Genomic DNA, 19,821 nt, shown 5'->3' on the forward strand with positions numbered 1-19,821 from the left:
GATGGAATCTAGTTACTGAAGTTGCAACAGAGTTCATTCAAATTCTAAACTTGTAGCAGGAAAGAGCAATGTCCTGTCTATGCATGTAGACACGCACACACACACACACACACACACACACACAGAGTATATACATATATAATCAATGTATACATATGAGAACGTATTTTCGTATACATATATTCTATTTGCTGTGTTTATATTTACACACATTTTCATAAATACATAAGGTTAAAGGACAAAAGAGAAATGCATTATATATACAAATACACACATATGTATATGTGCACGTGTGTACAAAAATATACAGTGTCAGGTTTATGATATCTTTGGTTAAATTAATAGGTTATTTGTGCTTTTATTAACGGAAAGTTATTAAAAAAATAAAGTCCACCGAGTTTTAAGCAGAGTGAAGCTTTTATCCTTAAACAGCCGAGGAAGAATTTCATTTGCTACTTTTGAAGAACCTTTTGATGATGCCTGTAGAGAGGCGAGTCCAAGCGCATTTAACTTTTTAAAACGTGTGAAATGTGTGCAAGTTTTCTTGACCTGTTAGAGGAAGCCGAATCAAGAAAAAAAGACCGCGCTCTTTCCCCAGCCTGCTGCTGACTTTGCATACACTGAACAACAGAACATTTTCAGAAATAAAAGAGAAAAGAAAAAGTAGCAAGAACCGATGGGCAGCCAGAGCCCGGGATGGCACGTGATTCGGGGGCGGGGCCTCGTGGGCCACCAGCCAGTGGACTGGACCGGGGGCGGGCCCGAGGCCCAGGGGGCGGGGCCTGTGTCCGTGCAGCTCGCTCCACGGTCCCCTTATTTGGATCTGCGGGAATGTGGGCTGGAGCGCTCCTGTCGCGGTACCAGCCTCTAGCCTGTCGCCCGGACTGCCCCTGACTCAGGCGCGCCCACTGCTCGGTGGCAGGAGGGTCAGCGGAGCGTCATGGCCTGCATCCTGAAGGTAAAGACTCGGGTCTGTGGCTCTGACGCGTGGTTGGCCAGCCCCCTACTGCTAAGAGGCACGGAGTCAGCCGCGGTCCCACTGCATCCTCATCTCAGTTGTCTTTTCCTGGCACTGATCTTCTTTTTGTTCCTTTGGCAAACGCTAATGGGGGAGATTCTGAAGCATGCTTCTTGCACAGCCTCTTTTCCCACCATTCCTGTCTGCTCGCGCCTGCATTGAAGGAGCTGCAGACTGTTGGCTCCAGGGGAAAGCAGGGCTGTGTGCCGAATAATGGGGATGGCAGGGAGGAGAGGGGTGCTCCCGCAGGTCCTGGGGATTTGTTGCCTGAGGCCTTTCAGGGGCCACGGAGAGAGGAGGAGTGGCAGTGTATGGGGTTATTGGTGGTGAGGGGTATAGCACTTTAAATGGGGGTAAGAGTGAGCAGAGGGGTGTTCTGCTGAACATTTGATCATGTGAAGACAAACTTCTGAGTTTACAGGTAGTCCCTTAGGAATGAGTTTTCTATGAGATCTGTTAGCTCTATGTACTATTAGCTCTACTTTGGAAAAGTTCACAGGTGGTGCATTTTTCCGTAGAGAATTTCAAACCCTCCTTGTGCTTATAAATTTGAACAACATGATTTTACTCCCTGTTAGAATCTGCTCAGCCATCCTGTCTTTGTTGAGTCTTCTTTCTCCAAGTCTGGGTTCTTAGCCTGGATTGAGCATCTTTTGGGGTTCACAGCCTTGTGGCATCAGGTGGGAGGAATTGGTGTGAGTGCCTCACTTGAGAACTTGACATCCCACAGGAAGAGGAGAACTTTACATCCCACAGGAAGAGAGTTTGTTTGTTTGTTTTGCACTACTGTTCCTACCCATGCCTAATCCAGCTCCTGAATGCATGAATCAAAAACATTCACAGCATGACAGTTTCTTGAGCCTTGAATGGAGAATGCAAAGGCCTATTTGTTCCAAACTTGGGGAAACTGGGTGTAACAGAGGGAAACACCAGAAAACAACATTTTTTAATTGTGTTATTGTGAAATAGTCTTTGTTAAGATGATTTGAAGCCATCTACTTGTGTTTTAGTTACCTCATCTAACATGCCTTGGTGTTAATGATGCAAATAAGAGACTAGTCTAGTAGAGTTTGTTTCCATTTCTTAGAGTAAAGGAGAGCAGATATATCCTCTGACTTTTCTGAGCTTCCTGTTTGGTTTTGAAACATTTTCTGGTACACAACAAATAGTCGCAAGATCAAGAGGAAATAATACATTGTTTTACAATATAGGATTTTTACATGGAAGACAACACAAGGACTGAACTATAAATATGAATCATCTCTACTATTTCTTGTTTTATTAGCTGAAAAGGAAGTTGAGTAGCATGCCATTTATTGTTCAGGCTGTCTTCTTTCCTTTTTGTTTCTTCCCTGCCTTACCTTGTACATATTCCAAACAGTTTTAGTGCACATTCCAAGCTACACATGAATTTGATCCAACCTTTCTAGCACCTCACACTGACCTCACAATTTGGGGCATATCTGAGTCTTCCTTATTATTCCTCCACTGAAACTATTCCGGGCTACCTATAGGTAACCTGCAACGAGCAAAGGCTTTGAACTCGGAAAGACCTTGGTCTGAATGCCGGCTCTGCCAGTTGCTACCTGTGTGACCTTGGACAAGTTTCTTAAATGTCTTTGAGTCTCAGTTACCTCAGTCTAAGATCAAAGTAATAACACCAACTCCACAGGGTTGTTGTGGAGATGAAATAAGATAGCATATGAAAAGTACTTTGTGGTACAGGCATTTAACATGTGCCATTTTCTCATACTTAATAATAACCACAGTTTAATTAATCTGTATACTCATCCCATCTCATATAACTCTTTTATTCTTACATCAAACCCTGCAAGGTGAATATCATTGTTTAAAACTCCATCTTACAAATGAAGAAGCTGAAGCTCCTGAGTTTAAGAGATTTGCCCAAGACAGCAGGGTTAAAGACAGAGTGAACCTGGAGTTAGACCCAAATCTGCCAACATTCCTTATACTTTAATGCTGTTCCCTGTTTTCCCAGGTGATAACTTTCTAAGATGTCTTTATACCATTTAGAGCCCTTACCACCTTTGAGAAACAAAGGGCCTTTGTGCAATGATGGTCTAGATCAGCAATTTTCAACATTTTTCATCTCATGGTACACATAAAATAATTACTAAAATTCTCCAGCACACCAAAAGGTATATGTTTTTGCCAATCTGACAAAAAATAGATATAATTTTGATTCATTCACACCAGACAGCTATTATTGTGTTGGCTATTGTCATTTTTTAATTTGACAATCTAACAGAAAAGAGTTCAGTACCCCTGACTAAATAATCAGGTATTGTATGTTTTAAAATTCTTGAATCACACTGGTTGGAAATTGCTGGTCTAGATGGTCTGTGGTGGGCCATTTCATGTTGTTGTCTTTGAAAGGCCATATTTGATGGAGTGGAGAGTCTGGAGACCTGGATTCAGTGTTAGCTTGATCTCCTGTGTATGGTTTTAAACAGTCACTGCAATTTGAAACCTCAATTTGCTTAGGTTGTAAAATGCAGATAATTATTGTAACTGCCTGATAAGGTTTTGTAAGGGTAAAATAATGGGCTTTTTTTTAAAACCAAAATTTCCCCCATATGCCAACCTTTGACTTGGCATCACGAGATGGATAAGCTATTGACTCCCTTCTCAAGTGGCATATGGTATGGTAAGGGGAATGGAAAAGTAAATGAATATTTATGTTACAACGTGCAGAATAACATAGTGGAAGGCATAATAGAAGCCTGGAGGGAGAGAGCCCTGAACACTCTCATTGGATGCTCAAGAGACAGGCTTCTCATTTAAGATATTGGAGCTCGGTTTTGAAGATCAAATAGTATTTACTGTGATGGAGCTTGGGTTTTACAAAGATAACTTTTGAGACAGTGCCACTTTTATTTTGTGGACAAAAATAGAATCATCTCAATAGATTTTTGAGGTAGACGTTATTATCTTTTACATTTGAGAAAACTATGTATAGACAGGTTGATTAAAGTCTCATTATTGCATACACAATAGCGACCCTAATGATGGGAACATCTGACTAGCTGAGAGGAGAACCCATGCTGTGGCAGCTAGGTGATGGTTTTTGGGGGGCATCCAGAATTATTCCCTCAAGGTATTGTGCATGGCCAGGGCCTGTTCTACCCATGCATAGAGCTGGTTCTCATAACAGAATGTTGATTACCTCAGTAATCATTTAACTGCGGAATTCATACCCACTCCACTTTGCATGGGCTGAGAAGTCAGGAATCTGTGGGTTTTGGTCATAGCTCCACCACTTACTAATTGTATAACCACAAATAAGTTTCTTGATTTCAATGCCTGGGTGCAGATGAACATGCGTCCCTCAAGTGGATTATTCTAGGGGTTGGATGAGAACATCTACATATTAGTAAGGATAGGCTAGTTATAGATGCAGTGAAAAAGTCTTATTAGTAGGCTCAGGGCGAGTACAAGAGGCAACCAATTGATGCTTCTCTCTCGCATCGATGTTTCTCTCCCTCTCTTCTCCTCTCTCTAAAAATAAATAAATCAAGTCTTTTATAAAAAAAAGTCTTAGTAGGTTCATTATTTGCCATGCTCTTGGTTAGGCAGCTCTCCTGGGTAACTGCCATTGTGAACAATCACATCAAGGACCGGTCTCCGTCCATGAAATCTGATAGACAAAGGAAATATTTAATTTGTATTTATTTGAGTAGCAGTGAAGTAAAACTTTTATATCAGTCATTTGTTTTCCTTCTTTTGTAAATTGCAGATAACTTCAAATTTTATATACTAAAACCCGTCCATATTTCCTTCTATGATTTCTACCTTGGATCAGCAGGTATTTTTTGAGTGTAGTATCTTGTAAACTTTCTGTATTTAACAAATATTTGGTGAGTTGTATTTAGTTTTATTTCCTATTCAGCACTGAAGTGAACACTGAGTGAACATATGGGCACAAGACACTTGTAAATCATTTCTGCTTCGGAGAAGATTACGGTTTTGCCAGGTTGTTGACACAAATGTGAAGCAGTTAGACAATAATGACTGGTGCCTGATGAAGTTACTGTTACCTTCTCTGCCAGGCACCTGTCCTTGTATAACATTTGTCTTGATTGATGGAAAATGGGATGAATGTTCATATCAAGTTATGAACTTGATATCTTCTCATTTATTCTTCCTTCCCCTAACCCAGACCTAATTTTTCATCACATCGCATCAATTCTATCTCAGGAGCATCTCTCAAATCTGTTCATTAATTTTTATTTTTTACTCCCTCTACCTTTCCCAGAGCCTAGTATTTGGTCTTTTGAAGCAGCCTCCTTTCCTTTAGGCTCCTCAGAATCTCACCCATCTTCCACATCACTCTCAGAGTGTTGTGCTGAAGTAGAGTGCTGATAAAAACATTTGTAGGCCTAAATGCTTGTCTTTGCTCCCCAACTGCTACGGGATAAACCAAACTATTTAGCTTGGCATTCAAGTTCCTTCAGAATCTGGCTCTGCCCAGGAACTGGCCTCACCACCTACTACTTACCCATGGTCCAGACACTTATCTAAACGTATCCCAAGTCTGTACATGTAGCATCTCCTTTCATGGCTCTGTGCCGTTGTAGCCTAGGAATTGAGAGCATGGTCTCTGATGTCAGACCACACTGTTTCAGCAGTGAGACCTCTGAGCCTCAGTTTCCACATCTGTGAAATAGAAGCAAAACTAATGCTTACTTCTTAAGTTTATGAGAAATAAATGAGCTAATTTAAATAGACTAGAACCTGGCATATGATAAGTCCCTGATGCTATTTAGCTGTGAGTTGTTATGCTACATGCAGTTTTCTCTGCAGGGAAATTCCCTTTCTGTTACTTTTCCTTTCCTGACAGAAATTCTACTCACCTTTTAATTCTTATTACAGTATCACATCTGTATTCAAGCCTTCTCCTGCTTCAGCAGGATTTCTTTGTGCTCCCATGGTCCTAGTTCTTATCTCTGTAGCAGTGTGTATTACCCTGTACTGTCAACTGTTTGGTTACATGCCAGCTCTTTTGTTTGACCATAACTCATAAAGGGCAGGGGCCTTCAGTAGGTCAATGATCAGCTAGTGTTTATGAAGCGTCAGTAAATGAATACTAGTCTTGCCTTAAGTAAGATAACAGACTCAATGAGGAGGCAAATCATTAAACTAGTAATTCCAAGTACACAAAATATTTTGAAAGGCATACCTAGTGATATGGGAGTATATGGATGGGGGTGTTGGTGGTTACCCAACTGAGCCTTGAGGCAGAAAAAGCCTTGTCTTGTGCAGCTTGGTATCAATATGAGCTAGCCTGGCTCTCGGTAAAGTGTTCCCTAAATGTTTGTTGAATGTATACACGGTGTTATTAAATTCTTTTGAAATGCCTATTATGGACATGGGCCTAACCTGTCCTCCTGTTTAAACAGCTGGATTCTTCATGAACATAGCATGGATTTTTCACTCTAACCTGCAGCAAGTCGATTAGAGTTTATCAGTTAATTTGGTCCTTGAGATCCTTCTCAGTTTGTTTTTTGTAGATCAGTTACTGCTCCTCAAATAAAATCTGGAACCTATTTGAAATCTAGGGAAAGGAGAAACAGAAGTGGACTTGAAGGAAGAATGAAGGGAAGAATAGTAGTGGCTTGTCTTTTTGTTGTTGTGATCATTTTGGTTCCTCCAGTGAATGGAAACAAAAAAGCAAAAGCAGAAAACAAAACAGAAAAACCAGCACCCACAACCACAGTTTCTGGTTCTCAAACTAGGAGGTCTCGAAGCGTTTGAAAATAATATGGCTTCACTGAGACTGACTGCAAAGCCACAGAGACCCCACAGGTACACACATTATAAGTCTGAAACTCTAAGAAAACCCCAGCAAGCAGAACAGACCAACCACTTTGTCTAATAAGTATTTTGTGACATTTCTTCCTGCTGCCCAAGAAATGCTGAAGTCTCAGTAGCTGCCTGGACTAATTCTCAGTCTTAATGGTGACAGAGCAGATGTTTTTGCAACCTCCGTTAGCACACCTTGGGGAATGGGTCGCTTGTGTTAAAGCAATGCTCTTTGGGCGAATTGATAACAGTAGCAATGATAATAGTTATTTATTGAATACCTAGAGTGTTCAGGCTGGGTGTCCTGTGCAAGTGCTTTACATGCATCATTTCATATAAACTTTTATTACTAATGAAGATACTGAGGTTCAGAGAAGGTGAGTAACTGACCCCAGGTCCTATGGTTAGCAAGTGGTGAAGATGAGGTTGACCCCAGCTCTGTGTGGTTCTGTACTGTGTCCTTTTCCTTCCGTGCCAATTCAGTGATTGTAGGGGCCTTCAGTTTATGTCACCGTCTACCCCTGCAGTACTCAGTCTAGACAGCTTTCCTAATATCCGCCTGGTGGGAATCACTTTTAGCTGTGTTGTCTTTATTTGTTCCTTTCTCAGTTTCCTTTGTGACAGAGGAACTAGCGGAAATAGAAGGGCCACAGAAACTGGAGAGATAAAGTTTTAATTCTGCCTCTAACTGAATAGCTCTTTGACCCTGGGTGAGTCACGCGACTCCGTCCTAACGCCTTGCCTAAAAGATGCACATGTGTCTTCGGGGAGTGGAGAGGGCTGGTAGAGACTTGGATTTACCCTGACCTTTAGGGTCCCTTCAAGGCTCTGGGAAGAGGCCCTGGTATTCTGTATTTACGACTTTATATTCATTTTCTTCAAGAGACCCACAAGTTGTATATGCTTCAGGCTCCCCAGCCTGGATCCCCCCTGGGGTGGTGTTGGAGTCCAGAAGAAATAATGCTTGTTAATGCACTTAGTAAAGCAGAATGCACTGTGCCCATATGGCAACATTATTATTAGTATTCTTAATAATTAAACAGCAGCTTGAATCCCGGAAATGTATCTTGGGGACTGGTGGGAGAAAGCAGGGTTTAGATTTGGGGAAAGCTGAGGGAAAGTTATGAAAGCTCCTCCGCAGGAGGAAGATGTCTGTTTGTTTGTGAGAATTTCACACATACTTGTGCCCAAGAGCTGGGAGGAAGATGAGTTGTTTTCTGTTTCCTGGCTTCAGGGAAAAGGAGAGGCCGGCATTTTTTTAATTGGAGAGGGTAGATTTACAAGTGCTACCTGAATCCCATTACTAAGAACTGCAGTTAGCTTCTGGCTATTAAGAGGCTCATTATTCCGTTTATGAATTATCCAGATCCTGTCTGTTCCTGGCCATTCTGATGTACACCATGTATGCATTTTACTGCCAATTAGCACCCCTGCCAGGGCTGGGAACGGGAGAGGAGCTAACCCCCAAACTGGTTCATTCCTCTCCTTGTTAGCAGCTCTGGCAGGGAGGTAGTTCTAAGGAAATGCCTCCTAGGATGAGGTGAAGGGGTGATCTGTGCTTTCACTCTTCTGTTTCTCAGCTCAAGGGTTGAGAGTAGGCTCTGGTTCTGATATTAAATGAATTTAAAGTCATTAAATCAGAGAGACCTTGGCCTAGGGTGTCCAGAGACTTCACTAAACAGCAGTGTCAGGGTCGGTAACATTCTCAGAGGGACCAGTTGCCCCACACTCTGAATCTCCTGGCCTGACTCTCATTTCCTGTGTGATGTGGTGGGGTGGGGGCTCACAACATCTGGAACTTGGGACAATTGGGGAACGTTAAGTCCTAAAGTGATTGCTCAGGCGCCAGGAAAAGAGGCATCCTTGTACTTGAGTCACTGTAGTGTTTGTGTAAAATAAAATGTGTGTGTCTCCCCATATGCATAGTGAATATAAATAGAAATATGCACTTACATTCATTCAATCCTATCTTTAGTATTTTCTCAGATTTGGAAAGTTTTGCATGTAAAACCCTTTTCTGGAAAGGACGTCTCTCAAATTTCAAAGGCTATTTTGTTTCGTAGTGAATTTATTAGCTGTGCATTTACCAGACGCAAAGGAAAAACTTATTTGGTCGGTTATGAAAAGCAGTATTTGCATCTTTCTTTGAGAATATCATGATCATAAGGGAATTGGAAATAAAATGTATATGTCCTACGTTGGGAATGAGTCGTGATGCAGGATTAAAATGGACGCAAGGAGCTCATCTTAGATTTTAGGACTGAAGTGAGCAAGTGACTGTCCTGGAACCATTTCCCCCCTTAGGACAAGTGGGGTACACACGAGCAGAGAGCAAGGCTACCACTCCTGGTGCCATTGATTGGTGTTCTTGGTCCCAACAATGCTCTGATCATTAAGGAGGGAGAAGTAGAAGTCTGTATTTGTGAAGGATTTGCCTTATCCATCAGGGGAAATGGTAACCAGGAAAGAAGGGCTGTCCTCCAGGGTGTGGGCAGTCAGAGGACTGCAGGGTGCAGAGGTCAGAGCTGGACTGATTCTGAGTCTGATTCTGTCTTTGTGACGAACATGAATGATGATAATAATACCTTTATTTAATGCTCTGTAGCAGTGCTGTCTAGTAGAACTATAATGCAGGCCACTTATGCATTTTTATATTTTCTAAGAGGCATATTAAAAGAAACAGGCAGAGTTTAATTAAACAATATTTTTACTTAACCCAATATATCCCAAACATTTTCATTTCAACATTTCCATATCAGAACGATTAATGGGCTATTTATATATTTTTTCATAAGTCTTCAAAACCCGGTGTATTTTTTGCCATGATAGCATATCTCAATTTGGATGCTAAATTTTCACCAGAAATACTTGATCTGTCATTGGAGTTTATAAAATTTACAGTAAAAAAAAAATAGATTCACATTCCCAAGTTGCTCTAAAGATGCTTAGAAGTTTTCTACGAGTTGAGTCAAGTATCGGTTTTTAATTGTAAAGTAAAATAAAATGAAATAAAAATGTGACACCAGCCATGTTTCAAGTGCTCAACAGCCACATGTGAGCAGCAGCTGCTGAACCGGACAGCGATTCATCCTCCTTATCAGAGGGGTTTGATAAACTTGGAGGCAATGAGAGCAGTGTAAGGGGGCGGAGGAAAGGATTGTCACGGGTAGGGAACAGGAGGGGAGGACACCTCTGTTGGTCAGATTCTTGGCAGCCAAAGGAAAGCAAATGACGGCTGATTAATGAGTGCTATAACCAAGGACCTATTGGAGCCTTTGATGAGCCTTTGAAATTTCATCTGAAAATGAAGTCCCAGGTTTTTCCATATCCTGAGCCTGGTTGGCCCCCCAGATGTTGAGCAGCTGTGAATTTTCCCAAGGGAGTGGTGCTTTGGTCTCAGTGTGGTAGTGTGAACTCCTGGAGGCTTTGAGGTCAGAGACAGACTTCATACACTTTTATTTGAGTCATTCTTTTGCTCCAGGAGGGTGATCACATATGGCAACAATTTCGATATCCAGAATAAACCACATGTCTTCTTTTAAGTCAAGAGAGTAAGGTAATGGAATTGCTTTGTATAGTTTGCTTTTTTTTTTAAACTGCTTATTTGGGCATATATAAACTCAGCAATATGCTAATAGATGTATGTGCAATGGTGCTTGGAGCAAATCAGTTTGTAAACCTGCAGCTCTGTTTTGCCTATATATCTGCATTGTATTCCTGCCCTGCTTTACCTAGTCTTCCTGGATCATAGAGCATTAGCATTTTTTCATGAGATGAACATTTCACTATAATAATGACAGCTTGCCAGATATTAATTAACTCACAAAATTTTATGTTGGGCATTATTACTTTCACCTGATAGATGAGGACATTGTAGTTCATATATTTCACAACTTTGCTAATGCAAAAAAATTGGGGGGTCCACAAACTGCAGCCCTTGGACCAAACATCCCTGCTGCCTGTTTATTTATAGCCCATGATTAAGAATTGGTTTTGCATTTTTAAATGGTTGAAAAAAATCAAAAGGAGAGTAAGATCGAATGACATGTGAACATGTATGAAATTCAAACTTCATTGTTCACAAATAAGGTTTTACTGGAACACAGCATACTTATTCATTTCCTATTGCTTGTGTCTGCATCCGTGCTGCAGTGGCAGAGTCGAGAAGGGGACATGTGGACTGTATGGCCCACAAAATAAATATATTTTATTTTTTATTGAATTCATTGGGGTGGCATTGGTTAATAAAATCATATAGGTTTCATGTGGACAGTTCTAGAATACATTATCTGTATATTGTATTGTGTGTTCATCACTCCAGGTCAAGTCTCCCTTCCATCACTGTTTATCCCCTTTTATGCCCTTTTCTAACTCCCCCTAGGTCTTCCCCTCTGGTAATCACCATACTATTGTTTATGGGTTTTTTATTTTTCCTTTTTCTTTTTCTTTTTCTTTTTGCTTAATCCCTTCTAAATATTTATCTCTTTACAAAGGAACCGAGCCAACCCCAGTGCTGGACCAGTTCTTTCAGTAGACTGTAGGAGCCAGGGTGAGGGGGCACTGCAGGGTTCCCCATGGGTGGCCAGCACTAGCCCTGATGCCCCACATTGTGAATGTAAAGGATGTTTATTGAGCATGGAGCCAAGAACTCTATGTGGAAGAAGAGACTGAAGCTTAGAGAGGAAAAAAAAAATTCCAAAGCTGCACAGTGGGGCTGGAATTCAGACTACAAAGTCTAGTCCCTAAGTCTGTTGCTTCTAACAGATACGCTGACCACAGTGCTGTTCAGCTTGAAATGTACCAGAATTTCCCCCCACACCCCTCAAGGCCTTGTTACACGGGAGATTGCTAAGCCCCACCCCTGGAGTTTATGATTCTCTTCGTCTGGGGTGGGGCCCAGGCTTCCAGGGCATGTCTGATGGTGCCCTCCATGGACCACATTCTGAGTAGTCCTGACATACTTCATCAGGCTCAATGAAAAGTTGTTGAGTTATGGAAGGCTTCAAGCCCATGCGCTCCCCAATTGACTGAAACAATAAGTCAATTTAGAAATTTAAGTCAAGTGCATTCTAATCGGCTCTTGAGCATTGTAATCATTTGGTTTCTGCCTCCATTGTTTTTCAGTTTTTCATTAAACCCAAGCTTTCTGATGTCACGGAGCTCAGGGCACCATGAGTGTTGAAATGCACGTGACTGTGTGCCCAGGAGGAAGGGCCTGGGGCTGAAACGAACCCCTCGTCAGTGGCATCCATCATGCATTCCTGGAATCTCATTTCTTTCAAATCAGTTTCAAAATCAGTTTTTGATGGTTTGTAAACCAGGAGTTTGGTCCCTCCTGATTGTATGTCAAACCCTTTCTTGTTCTATTGTCCCCCATTTCTCTGCTGGCTAACAAGGAGACCCGGGGGTGCAGGGAACAGCTTCTGTAGTCATACCACACTGCCTTTGGTTGCAAAAGTCAGTGCATTAGTGTTAGTTTACCATCTTAATTATTGGCTTAGGCAGTCAAATATTTAAAAAGTCATTATTTAAGGATTAGGAATGGGGAGAGCAAAGATTGGTGAAAGAGGATAGCTTTATTTTTTCATGTTGATGACTCATAGCCTTCTTGAGATTTTAGTATGTAACAAAAAGGATTAGAAACCTCTGGCATAAAGAAGAAAGTAAATCTCTGAAGTTTTCCCTCTTGCTATCTCCTTGCTCTCTATTTTTATGTTTTTATTTATTGTTCAGCCCATTTTTCTGACCCCCCCCCCCCATGTCTGGCCTCTGGGGCCCTTCCTTAACACAGGTGCCATAGGGATCGTTAGCTAGTCCGTCTAAAAGACCATAATCTCAGCCCTGTAGAAGGGAAGACTTACAGAACTCTGTCACCAAGTAGAGAAAGCCCTCTTGCAGAGGCCCAGGATGTAAGCTGTTTCACTAGGAATTCACAAAAATGTGGCTCATTTCTGTGCCTGGTGTAAAATTAGTGACATGGCCTTTATGACAGCCCAATGATATCCTGCACACCTTCCTCACCACGGCCTGAAGGCTGACTTTACTGCTTACTACCTGTGTTTTCTCTTTTATGGCTGACCTTCCTGACCTTGTTGTCCTCCTTTCCTCTTCTTGCATTTCTAGGAGAAAATTTATTTCCCAGAAATGGCAAATACCTGAACCATTGCCACCTTATGCCTGCTGCCTTATTTATTGTTCCTCTCATTCTTTCAGCTGGGTGTAAGAGAATCTCTCTCTCCTAACCTGGTTTATATCACTTAATTATTTGCTCCTTGGCTGGTTTAATGTGTATTTAATTCTACTATGCTGCTTAACCCCGGAAACCTGGTTGATGGCTTGAGCTGAGCCAAGATTTCTTCACATGACTTTTAACTTGTTGGTAAAATTTGTTTTCCTCTCACCCATCTTTGACCCTGGATATTGAAACCTTATTTAAGAAATGACAGACAAACCACATATTACTCCAAATTCCTGTATTAGAATGATTGAAACTCACTATGTATTCTTCTAGATTTGTATGGGTTAAAGGGGTCTGTGCTTGGCCTTTTTCTCTCTTCAGCAAATAAAGACTTGTGAAAAGGGAGTTTATTATCAAGCACTTGGAGAGAATTCAAGTATTGTAGGTGAGAGGAGGGGGCAAGGGAATGAAGGGAATTAAACGAAGCTTTATTTCTTCTTAAGGGAAGTTAGGGTCATATGAATAATAACATTAATTTTGACCATAGCGTACATTTACTGAGTGCTTCAAGGTATTGTGTTGGGGCTTTATATTTTTGTATTATCATTTAATCCTTACAAGCTCATAGGTAGATACTATTATAAATTCCTCATATAAGTGAGAAAATTAAGGCTTTTCTAATTAACCTCCCTAACATTGTACAGCTGTTAAAGGAAGGAGTAGGATTTGAAAGAAGATTAGTCAAAGTAAAATATACATATGTAATAGAATATATTCCTAGAATCATACATAGACAAACATTTGTAACTTGCCCACATTATTAATAACTTTTAATAAAATAACATTAGTACAGATTTTCTGGGCACTAACTTTATGGTTGGTACTGTCTTTAAGACATACACATGGTTTCCGCAATATTCAACAATTCTGTTAGAAAAATGCTGTTGCTACCATATCTATTTCACCTGTGAGGAAACTGAGGCTTAGAGAAACTTTTAAGTTTTTTGCCCAAGGTCCTGTGGTTAGTGAGTAGAAAGTTTGTGTGACCAATTTATTTTTATAATTATCATTATTAGTAGCTAACATTTACTATAATCAGTAAGGCCTAGGCACTATTTTCTGCACTTTACACTTATTAGCTCATTTAATCCCTAGTTTTCAAGATAAGGAAACTGAGGCACAGAGTGGTTAAAATTGCCAAACTATTTTTAGCAGTGGTGAGATTCCAATACAGGAGGTTTAGCTCTGATGTCTGTGTATGTACCAAATGTGCATATGGACAAAAACCGTGTTTTTTCCCATGTTGGTGGTTACCTCCTAGTGCAGCAAATCATTTGGGACTATTGGAATTCATTTTAATATGAAATTAACCCACTTCAAGGAGCTTGTGGAACTAAAAAAAAATTGCTTTATTAAAAATTTTTTTGCCTTTGAAGAATTTTGAATCGATCCCATTTGAGAAAGGCCCACATGGGTGTTCAGACCTGGTGAAATTAATTTCCTTGTGGAGGTGGTATTTGTATTTGAGCATGAGCTCATCATTCTGCCTGGGTGTTCTTCCTGCTGCCCCCCAGCACCGCCTCCCCCCCTGGGTAACTTCACAGGGCAGCCAGCGTGATCTTTTACAAAGTAAATCAGATTATGGCAGTTCCATGTCTAAACCTTTTGGTGGCTGGTGGTTTTCCAATTCATTTAAGACAAAATCTCAGTTCCTTTTTATGGCCCACAGTGGTCATGGTCTTGGTCCTGCTTATTCTTGACAGAGCATCTCCTGCACCTTGGTCCCCTGCTCATTTTTATTCCATCCAGTTCTTGAACCACGTCAGTTCATTTCTGTAGTGAGGCAGAGCTGTTTGTTTCCCCACCTGCCATACCTTGCTCCCATGTGCTTTTTGGCGCTATTTCTTCCTACCTGTCAGGTCCCAAATTAAAATTGATTGCCTCAGGCAGGTCCTTGCTGGTTGTGCCAATGAAATGTAGCTCCTCCTGATATCCCCTCTTATGCTTTCCTGCATATTGTGTGCATAGCCCTTTCTAATATGTGATCGCATGTGTATTTGTTTGTTTACCCATCAGTGAAAAGACTGAGGAGGTAAGGATCATGATTATTTTTTTCATCACTATGTACCTAGCATCTAGCACAGTGCAGTGAACAAAAAGATGAATGATTGAATGAATTCATTTCAGGCAGAAAGAATAGCCCATGCAAAGATATGGTGGCATGAAGCAACAGCTTATTTTTAAGTCCTTGTTAGTTTGTATTGCTAATGAAGACATGACTGGCTTTTAGAAGTTAAGGTTTTAAATAAGTCATAGAGTGTATTTAGCACCAGGGAATCTTAAGTCTCAGTTCTGACTGACTCCAAAATTGGTGCTCTTATCCCCAGCCCTGTTGTAGACATACCACTATCCTGTAGTCATGTCAGAATCATAGGTAGGAACAGAGAAGAGATCTCTTTTCTTACAGGCCTTAAATAGAAACATCTCTGGGGTCATTTTAACTGAAGCCCATCTTTCTATCTTGCGGTTGTTTCTCTAATTAAAGACATACTTTATTTTACTTAATATTTTTTTTTTTTGTGTGTGTGTGTGAAATAGTATAGATATCAGTCTTTTGTGAACTCAAAATTAAGTAGGAAGTTTGCTATTTGAAGGACCTTGTTGCTAAGTCCTTGATAAAGTAAAGAATTCCTCTGTAATTGAATATTAATGCCTTAGTTATAGTGTTTCATAATAATGCCAAAAGCTAATATTTTTCTGTTGTGTGCCAGGTGTTCTTATAAGCATTTCTTTTGGAATTTTCTAATCTGATCCTCACAACAGCCCTGCAAACTGGGTACTGTTATCCTGCCTTTTCACAGAGGAGGAAACAGATTCCTAGAGGCCAGATTAAGAGATGGCTTCCTGGTACAGGTGACATATGTGATCACAGGACCCATGTCTACAAGAGCCCCACACTTGATACAATGTTCTGCAGTTGCTGTCTAAAAATGCTTCATAATTTTAAAAAGGGGCTCAGCATTTTTGTCTTGCATAGCTGGTCCTGCCCTGGTGAGTTGTCCAAGGTCACTCAATGGTGTGCGGCAGGGTTGCGATTCAAATCCAGACTGCCTGGCTTTAAGCTTGCACTCTTTCATTTACGTTCTTTGGCTTCCTGTATCTCATATTCTTAAAGGAAGGCCCCTCCACCTTCTTTATCTCTAGGCCTGTCTTTAGAGACAGGAGGTGTGACTTATCTTTGTTGAATTCCTTGGATTTAGCTTTGCTTTTTGGGTTGAGTGATACGTATGGTTTCCAATTAGGTTTTGTAGGAAATCAGTAGGGAAGACTTGGATAGGGCAAGAATTGTATATTCTTACCGCTGTGAAAAATTATAGCCTAAAAATAAGCGAGAATTAAGTGGAAATGCTAAAACATTTGTTCTGTATAACTTCACTGGGAAAAAAAAAAGAAAGAGGAAGCTCTCAAGCATGTGGAAGGAAGGCAGTCCCTCAGCCCTGCTTATCTGCACGTGGCACTCTGTGGGCTGGTGACACTTAATTACCCCATACAGTTTTATGGACTGTTTTATGAGAAGCTGCTTTTTAGCCTTTCCTGGATTGCTGTAAAGGGAAATGTAGAAAGATAGGAGAGAATTTCCATCACGTTGGCAAAAAATCGTCCCTCATAATCTAACTGGGGCTAGAACCTGAGACTGCCTGAGTTCTGTCTCTGCATTCCCTGAGAACTTCCTATGAAGAGGCAGAGGTCAACAAGATACCAGAGCTGTGAGTTGGAAGGAGTAAGGACATGAGCATAGTCATCACAGGGGACCCAGGCTCTGACAGAGGCAGACATTGGCCCCAGGAGCCCCAGGGTAGCAGCTGACTATGTTAAGAGGAGTCAAAGAAGCTTAGGGGAGTTACCCAGTTGGGGAAGCGAGGAGAGTCGCAGACAAGAAAAAGTCCTAGGCAGAGGTAACAGTGAGGACAAAAGCGTGGAGCTGAGGGGATCATGGTCAGGGTGAACTGCCAGTCCTTGGCCCTGGCTCAAGTGTTGAAGATGATATGGATGAGGTAGATGGTGACCAAATACCAATGAATTTGTGTGCTAATTTAAGAATGCAGATTTGTAGCCTGAGGAATTAGGGGCAATGATGATAATAGCTAACATTTATTATAATCGTTTTTTTAAAGATTTTATTTATTTTACTTTTAGAGAGAGGGGAAGTGAGGGAGAAAGAGAGGAAGAGAAACAGTGATGTGCAAGAGATGCATCGATTGGTTGCCTCTTGCACGCCTCCAACTGGGGACCTGGCCCACAACCCAGTGACCTTAACGTTCCTTTTGATCCACGTGCCAGCACTCAATCCACTGAGCCACACCAGCCAGGGCAATAGCTAACATTTATTGAGGGCTTCTCCATAAGTTATAAACATCCATGTGGTCTCTGGTCACACTTACACCTGTAGGAGTCACACATGTGCACACCCAGTGATCATCTATTAGCACGTGAGATAGAGGAGGACTCTAGTCAGTTGGGGTCCTCATCCCATTGTTTTTAGCACTAGGATCTGCGGGGCAGTTAGCAAACCATTTTGAAACTTTGTTTCCCTGTTTCTAAATGAGGCAGAATAATCATATCTCCTCCTCTCTTTGTTGTCAAGACCAATGCGAAGGAAAATAATTTTTATTGTTTAAATAGTCTCTGGTGTAAGAAATTTTATTACTCTTTCTTTTTTTAATCACTCATGGCAACTTTATATATCATTTCAGTGTTGGAGAGGTCTAGGCAGACTGTGGTTAATTCGTTACCCTTTGGGGCAATTCCTTGCCAGGACGAGAGGTCAGGAGGGTGGGGAGGATAGCAGTTTTCTGCAGGTGCTCCTCGTGAGGTGTGATCTTGGACACCTCACATGATCTCTCTGAGCTTCAGGTTCCTCCTTGAAAATGAAGACAAAGCTGCCTGCTTGTAAGGACTATCGCGAAGAAGAAGATTTAATGAGATACTTGATGTAAAGTGCTTGGCACAAAGAAACTGTTCAATCAATGATAACTATTATTGTTTTTATTCCTGAAAAGAAAGGAGTTAGTATTCCAGTGTTGAGTAGTAGAGGAGTGAAGCCAAGAGCAAAAGAGATGATTATACAGTTTCCTTCCTCTCCCCTCAGTTGCACCCCCCAACCCCCATCTTCAACCTGTCTCCGCTCAGGGCTGAATGAAATTGGATGTCTGTAAATGTGGTGCCGTCTTTGCTATAGGGCCCTCAGATGTGCCCTTACAACACTCTGACAAATGCATCAAAACGTGAATTTGGAGGGGTGTTAGTTGAATTTTATAACCTTTCATCCCCTCATGTGCGGGGATGGTGCCCACTCTGCCTGGTGAACTCAGAGCTGGAGCCCCTTGGTGGGTGGCGGGTCCCGGGGTGGGGGGGCTTGGTTACCTAAGCGATGATTACCAATGCTGATGATAAAGGCGCTGTCACTGCTGCCTAATGCATGCAGAAGGGATGTATCAGGTGACAGGGGAGCTGGAAAGAAAACAATTTTCTCTTGAAATGAGTTAGATGCAGGTGCTAATTTCTTTCAGCTGCCAGTTAGTTTTCTGTTTTCAGGGAAAGAGGATGAAGATTAAACTTTAACTTTTGCCTGAAAAGACTCAGTTTGTGAACCTGGCAAGCCTCTTAAGAATAAAACAGTCCTGGCGCCGGACTGTTAGGCTTCTTGTCTTTTCAGCATCTTATTGCATTTATTTTACTGCTTTATGGGATTAGAAAATAGTCTCTGAAGGCCATTTCTTTAATGACTTGGAATATTAATGTGGAAAACTTGCTTGTTGGACAATACAGTGAATACTGTAGCTCTTGTCTCTAAGTGACTATTGGGTTCTTTCACTCCCCAAAGTCTTTTTTTAAAACGTTTTCTTTATTGTGCAAGATAATGCACATTAAGAAAAGTTTATGAAACAATTAAGTAGTCCAGTGGGTTATCATAAAGCGAATATGTTTATGCTTGTTACCAATTCCGAGGTGAAGACATTGCAGGTGTCCTGGAAGCCCTCCTTCTTCCCAGTCCTCCCTCTGTCACTCCCCCCAAAGAGACACTGTCTTGACTTTATAAAGAAAAGCAAAGAAGTTGTTCCTACAAGTTTTGTCGCCTAACTATATTGCTAAACATTGTGGTTTGGTTTTGTATCTGTTTGGAATTTCATATAGATGGAGTCATACAGTAAAGTTATGCTCTTCATTTTATTTAAACTCTTTCTGAGGTTAATCCCTGTGGTGATGTATAGCTGTCATTCATTTATTTTACTTGCTGTACTTTATTATTTGAATATACCACAGTTTGTTTATCCCCTTGACCATTGATACATATGTAGGGTGTTTTTGGGTTTAACTATTCTAAATAATGATGTTACGAGCACATAAATGTGCACTGATTGTGTGCCTGGGAGTGAAATTGATAGGGCATAAAACATGTATCTTCAGCCTTAATGATGTTAAAAGATCATTTTTTTAAAGTAAAATCATTGCTTTTATACAAGTATAAAATGAACAAGTGTCAGAGATTTTACTAAACTCATTAATTGATGAAGAAACCAATTGGATATTACAAATAGTTCAAAAAATAAAGGACATACACATATGTAGGCAACAAGGGATGCTGAAATGAATGTATGAGCAGATGCAAAATGAATCTATCCAAAGGCAATAATAATCCATTGCATTCTACTGGCACAATTAATTTGCATTTATAGGGACAAGAAGCATTTGTATTATTATCAGATTTATTCATTTATTCGTTTATTTATTTATTTTACAA

At 40.9% G+C, this 19,821-nt stretch overlaps 1 protein-coding gene across 1 annotated transcript in view; it reads left to right on the top strand.

The window, feature by feature from the left end:
* Nucleotides 1-839: 839 nt before the first annotated feature.
* Nucleotides 840-19,821, top strand: part of ST6GALNAC3 (ST6 N-acetylgalactosaminide alpha-2,6-sialyltransferase 3) — a 518,021-nt gene continuing 499,039 nt past the window's right edge. The window contains exon 1 of the mRNA XM_090271687.1: nt 840-958. Within this exon, the coding sequence (XP_090127813.1) occupies nt 941-958 (18 nt within the window). The 5' untranslated portion in view covers nt 840-940. The remainder of the gene's footprint in view (nt 959-19,821) is intronic.

Source organism: Furipterus horrens, unplaced genomic scaffold (genome assembly GCF_987537825.1).
Source record: "Furipterus horrens unplaced genomic scaffold, mFurHor1.1.pri manual_scaffold_3, whole genome shotgun sequence".
Lineage (NCBI taxonomy): Eukaryota > Metazoa > Chordata > Mammalia > Chiroptera > Furipteridae > Furipterus > Furipterus horrens.